At 38.2% G+C, this 6588-nt stretch overlaps 1 protein-coding gene across 2 annotated transcripts in view; it reads left to right on the top strand.

Moving 5' to 3' along the window:
• The first annotated feature begins 3096 nt into the window (after positions 1-3096).
• Positions 3097-6588, top strand: part of KIAA0391 (KIAA0391 ortholog) — a 77077-nt gene continuing 73585 nt past the window's right edge. For both annotated transcript variants that reach the window (XM_027847431.1, XM_027847430.1), the window contains exon 1: positions 3097-4440. In XM_027847431.1, coding sequence (XP_027703232.1) covers positions 3446-4440 — 995 coding nt within the window. In that variant the 5' untranslated portion in view covers positions 3097-3445. The remainder of the gene's footprint in view (positions 4441-6588) is intronic.

The following is a 6588-nucleotide window of genomic DNA, read 5'->3' as shown; positions in this document are numbered from 1 at the left end:
TCTATTTTTCAGTATTCATCTTTCTGCTTCATTTGACACTCGCAGATAGTCTTTCTTCTGTGAATTTTCATGACGCTACCTGGTTTGCCTCCACTTGTCTAACCACTTCTCAGTCTTTGCTGGTTCATAATCAATATCACGGTCCCTTAGTGTGTGTTCCCCAAGGCTTTATCCTAGGCTCTCTTCTCCCCTGGTGACCACATCAACCCTAACAGATTTGCATGTCTGAGGAAATGACTTATAGATCTCTATCTCCAGTTCTAAACTCTTCCCTCAGCTTCTGTCTCATATCACCAAGGTTTATTAGATCTCAAACTGGATATCCTGGAAACATCTCAAATTCAGTGTGTCCAAAAGAGAACCCATTATTGTCTTCCTCCTCTAAACCTGTTCTTCCAAACTTTCTTATGGCTATTGTAACATTTAAAAAGTTCAAGGGGGGGGCAGTTAGATGGTGCAGTGGATAGAGCAGCAGCCCTGAGGTCAGGAGGACCTGAGTTCAAATGCGGCCTCAGACCAAACACTTGACACTCACTAGCTGTGTGACCGTGGGCAAGTCACTTAACCCCAATTGCCTAAAAATTTAAAAAAAAATTTAAAAAATAGTTCGTGGCATAATTTCTGGGTAATTTAATTATTCTATTAATAATGCTCTGTCTGTTTATCCATCTCTCTTAGACCAAAAGCTTATGGCAGTAGGCTCACAGTTTATATGCCCTTGGAAGAGTAGATATTCCTTAAAGTTAGCAACAATTAATGAGAGAATGAATATTACAATGAGAGGCTGGGCCATGTTACAGTGAGGGTCTTTGGGTATGGGACTTGGATAACCCAAATCTTGGTCAGAGACATCAGTTTCCATATCAACTCTGACAGAAGGGAGAATTAGTGTTTTCCCAAATCTGTCTGAATGAATGCAGTGAACAGGAATGCACCCATTAGCCTAAACTTCGGATTTCTCTTTACTGTCTTTGAGTAGATCTTGGCCTGGGTAAATCTTTAAGCAAGATTTCCCACCGTGGTTGTTTTCAGGATAAGGAAGTGGAAAAAGGGAAAAACCTTGGTTCTGATTCAATAATTAGTTATTAATACAACCTTTACTTCTAATTCACCCTCACTTCATTTATCCAATCAGATGCCAAATCTTGCCATTTCTATCTCTACAGCATTTCTCATATTTGACTCTTTCTACTTAAACAGTCCCTAACTTAATTCAGCCACTCATACCTTCATACCTAGGCTATTCATTCCAATGGCCTTCTGCCTTGAGACAGCTAGATGGTACAAAGGATAGAGCACTGGGCCTGAAGTAAGGTAGACCTGACTTCAGATCTGGCTTCAGATACTTACTCACTGTGTGAACCTGGGCAATTCACTTAACCTTTGTTTGTCTCAGTTTCCTCAGCTGTAAAATTGGGATAATAATGCAGGGTTATCATAAGGATCAGATAAGATAATATTTATAAAGTGTTTTGCACGGTGCCTGGCACATAGTAAAGCACTTACTAAATGCTTGTTTTCTTCCTTCCTAACTAGTCTCCCTGCCTCTTTAATGCTCCCGTGCATCCTCCAACTCTGCTACCAAAGCTATTTGACCATCACACTCCTACCCAGTAAAATCCTTTAGCTCTCTATTGTCTCTAGGATCAAATAGAAACTCTGTTTAGCTTTCAGAGCCCTTTACAGCTTTGACCCAGCTTATCTTTCCAGCCTCATTGGACATTACTCCCCTTCTTGCACTCTGCAATCCAGGCAAACTGGCACTCGATTCATCATACACAGCACTCAATCTCCCATCTCTGTCTTTGTACTTACTTTCCCCCATACCTGGAATGTACTCTCTCTTTACTGCTACCTCATATACTTCCTCTTCAAGGTGGAGCCTGAACCACCTTTTTTATGAAGTCTTTCCTGATTATCCAACTGCTAGTATTCCCTCTCCCAAACAATCTTGTAGTTACACTTTGTGTTTATTCCCTTTATATTTATCCTATATACACATATACATGTACTTGTTATCTCCCTTTCCCCTTTTTTGTGTTGTTTTCCTCCCTCCCCCACCTTTTAGTATGTAATTTCCTTGCAAATAGGAATTATTTAAATCTTTTTGTATTTTCAGCACTTAGCTTAGTTCCTGGTATGTAGTAGGTACTTTATAAATACTGGTTGATTGATTGACTGTGGGGAACCCCTGTCTGGTCTCATATTTCCAGCAAGTGATAGCTTTTTTTAGTCTGAAAGTCAACCCAGTGGGCCCCTAGGTGACACTCCTTCAGTGCATTGATTATTATAAGGATCAGATGAGGTAATATATGTAAGTGCTTTGCAAACCTTACAGCACTATGTGAACATTAGTTATTGTTTCTGTATGTATCTTTTCCCCCAACAGACTGAACTCCAAGCTCTCAAATAAGGTCTGTTATCTAAACTTTGTATTGCTTCCCCAGCTTTAAATAAACAATAAACATTTTTTAAGCACTTATGTGCCAGGCATTGGACTGGGGATACAAATTCAAAGAAGACAATCACTACCCTCAAGGAGCTTACAGTCTAATGGGGAAAGACAACACATAAAAGGAAGCTGAAAACAGGGATGGAGGGTGGAGGCCTATGGAGGTACATACTGGAGAAATTGGTCAGACAAGTCCCAAAGATAAGGAATGCAGAGATGCCTGGGCTGAGGTCTCTACTTAAATGGAGGATTGGGATTCATGGCTCCATCCCCCAATCAAAAGTTGAGATTAGTGGTGAGGTGGAGTTCCAAGGTTGATGAGATCTCATAAGGTGATTATCACAGTAATGAATTTCCTGGGACTGGTGGAGAAGTCTGAAAGTAGTTCAGCCAAGAGAGAAATGAGGAGTATAATTACAGTGCTTGACTTGAGCCTTTTGTAAGATTACTGTCATTTACCTGGCTTAAATACCATTTGTGATTCTGGATGGGGTGCTAATATTCTACTATGTGTTTCTTATTTTTAGGTTCTCTGACTGGCTTATGAGGAAATAGTTCTTATTTGGAGACCTAAGTTCAAATCGTGGTCTGCTACTTATTGTGTGACCTTCAGAAAGTCATTTAACCTTTCTGGACCTCAGTTTCCTCAGCTGTAAAATGAAGGAGTTGGACTAGATGACTTCTGAGGCCACTTGCAGCACTAAATCTACAATCCTATGAACCTCTGAACTCTAGAACCTAGAAGAACCTTAGCTTTAAGCAGAGTCCTCTGCCCTAGATACTGGATCTAACTGCCTTTTTGTGCTTAGAGAGAAATCACCCTCACCTGCAGTTAAATATTAGGTTCTGTTTACAAAGAAAGGACTTTAACCTGAGAAACTGAACATTTCTCTTCTCAAAATTGACCTGTTTTTATCCCCTCACGATCCTCTTAACATCCTCGTTTTCTTGTGTTCAGTCAGTCCCTGGGTCTCTCTCTCTCCATCCTGGATAATGACTCTCCTTTTGTCTTTCTGTCGGAGTTTGCAGATGCTTTGGAAGAACAGACTGTATCAGGGATCATGTCCCAGGAACCAAACATTCTCTGTTTTATATTCCTACTTCCACTTTAGTAAGAAAGAGCAAAGATATTTTTCTCTTACTTTACCATTTCTACAAAATAACAAAGCAACTAAATTGCTGATTTCCAAGGCCATATCTAGTAGTAAGAGTGGTAAGAATAAAAGTAAGCAAGAGTCTTCTGTTTCTCCTCATCCCTTGTTTTCAGCTGGAACTGCTAAGAAGAAATCAGAGGTGCTTGGATATAAGAAAGATCAACAACACTCTTTTCCCTTTAGCAGCCCTGTGTTACTCCCAACAAAACCTTTGAATTCAGAAGAATGGGACAAAGTAAAGGAAAATTTTGAACAAAAAGACATTTTTGAAAATTGGATGATGGCACAGATGGTCAAATATAATTCCTCTATAGATATCGCAAAATCCCTGCTGTCTTGGATAGCCAGAAAAAATAATGGTAATGTGGGATATAAGCTACTTATTGGGTACTTGACTTTGTGTGTTTCTCAGAGACAGACAACAGAGGTTATTGATGTCTATGAAATTATGAAGACCAGGTACAGAACTCTAGAACCTGAAGGTTATACTCTTCTCATCCGGGGATTAATCCATTCAGATCAGTGGAGAGAGACCCTAATCCTGTTAAAAGACATCAAAAAAATCATGTCTCCTTCAAAAAAGAATTATGGTGACTGTATCAAAGGAGCCCTTCTTCACCAAGAAGTGAACTTAGCTTGGAATCTGTATCTTGAAATGCTTAATCATAGAATAATTCCTAATTGGGAAACTTTTCAAGCTTTCTTTGACTTTGCAAAAGGTGTAAAGAATAATCAATTTGAAGGAAGACTCTTAGACATCCTTTTATATCTAAAACACAACCAAATGTATCCCACTGAACCGTTTGCCCAGAGTATAAAAGCATGGTTTGAGAGGTAAGTTGTGATTTAAAAAAAAATACTTATGAAACATTTATACCCTAGACTAAGTAGTGCTTTTGATAGTTGTTGATTGTAATCATCTATAGCATTTAGATTTCACATTTCTTGTATCTCCTAATTGTTTTAAGCAATAGTAACAAACCTAAACTATGCCAGTTTCTAGCTTCCAAATAAGAGACAAAAGTATTTATTTTGTACCTTTTTCTCCTTTGTCTTCATCCAGTTCATCCAACTTTGAGTTTAAAGGTAGTTAATTTTTGTTTTATTTTATTTATTTTTAAGCTCAGGTGCTTGGAGTGAGTGAGAGGAAAGGAAAGTAGAATTTGGCTGGAACTTTTTCCAGAGTTTCTCAGGTTCCTCAAAGGTTTCAGTGGCTAGGATAACCTACCATTGTATCTTTATTCTCAACACTTCACAGTTACATAATTATGTGTTATAATTTCAGTGTGTTTTGTTGGAACAGCTTTGAACTGGACAAGGAGTAGAATATTTAGAGTTAAGCCATTTAGGAATCTGCAACTAGAGATTTTTTCTTGAATTTTCCCATCTTCATGGCTCCCTTCCCCTCTTTTTTGCATGTCCTCACCCCCCTTTTTTTTTCTGTTGCTTTTACTGGCTTTAATAAGGTGCAGAGTTGAGGCATCAAGGGAGATGAGGGCGTGGAATGAAGGAGGCTTTTTAAAGGCTGTTGATGGAGCCTTTGAAAAAAATGTTTTTTAAAAAATCTGTTCATATCTTTTTTGTTTACTTTGTCTGACTATCTAATTTATTTCCTTCTGAAAAAGAAATCATCATTTTTAATTCAATAATTGTTTGCTATGTGCAATTCATAATGGTAGGCTCTGATTGTACAATGAGAAAAATAACTGTCCTTGCCTTCATGGTGCCTACTTTCTACTCTCTGCATGCAATATGCGTCCATGTATAATAAAAGTTAAATTGAGGGAGAGAGGACAAACTGGTGGAGTCACTAAAGACTTTTCAAAGGAGATGGTACCTAAGTTGAATCTTGAGGTAATTCAAGGATTCTCAGAAATGAAGAGGAAGTATATTCAAGGAATGGGAATCAGGGGAGATGGAAGATCAATTTAGTAATAGGCTAGAAAGGTGCTAATATTTCTGTTTGGCTAGACTAGATTTCATGGTATGTACCAGCATGAGTTAAAGCTGGAAGAGTACGTAAGAACTAGGTTGTGGAGGTCCTTAGATGCCTGATTGAAGGATTTATATTGTATCCCACTGCCTTCTCTGTTCTGTAGATTTTCTTTTTTTGTTGTTTTGTTTTGTTTTGTTTTGTTTTTGCTAGGCAATGGGGTTAAGTGACTTCCCCAGGGTCACGCAACTAGTAAGTGTGAAGTATCTGGTCTGAGGCTGGATTTGAACTCAGGTCCTCCTGATTCCAGGGCCAGTGCTCTATCCACTGTACCACCAAGCTGCCCCTGTTCTGTAGATTTTTCAATTATGTTCCATGTTTTAGCTCAGGAAATGGGAATTATATCTCTGTGTGTGTCTGTCTGTCTCTCTGTCTGTCTGTCATTTGGGTAGGGTAGCCTGAGGCAGACCTTTGAAGTAGTAACAAATAATAAGTGAGTTTACTACATTCAAAGCAGTTCTTAGGTATATTGGTTGAGTACCAGAAGGGTAAGACAGTTTCTTTTTCATGGCACATACATGCTTATTGGAAAGAAGCACATGAAAGTTAAACAGGATGAGAGAATTAATAAGGTAGTATGAGAGGATTAATTGTTATGTACAGTTGCCGATTGGTACCAGTAAAAAATGTTTCTGATAAAGGAGAGATTACTCTGGAATGGAGTGATCTGGGACAGTTTTGAAATTCAGATTATGAGACAACTCAGTATAGACAACTCTGTTTAACTTCTTCCAACACAATACTACAGAGAAAGATGTGGAGAGGGTCAGGGAATAATAGTAGTAATAGTTAACATTCATCTCTTATCTTAAGGTTTCAGAAGCACTATGCATAAATTATCTCATTTGAGTTTCATAACTCAAAACTTTAATAACTTTGTAAGATAGATATCATTAGTATTTTCTCTTTCAAGGAGATTTGGAACTGTAATTTAATCTTTGTGGGCAATTCTCCAATTCATTTTGATTAAAGATTGACTAATTGCTTAC

The sequence above is a fragment of the Vombatus ursinus genome, unplaced genomic scaffold (genome assembly GCF_900497805.2).
Source record: "Vombatus ursinus unplaced genomic scaffold, bare-nosed wombat genome assembly UNPS02015406.1, whole genome shotgun sequence".
Lineage (NCBI taxonomy): Eukaryota > Metazoa > Chordata > Mammalia > Diprotodontia > Vombatidae > Vombatus > Vombatus ursinus.
The sequence above is the reverse complement of the archived record's forward strand: the minus strand, read 5'-3'. Positions and strand labels throughout refer to the sequence as shown.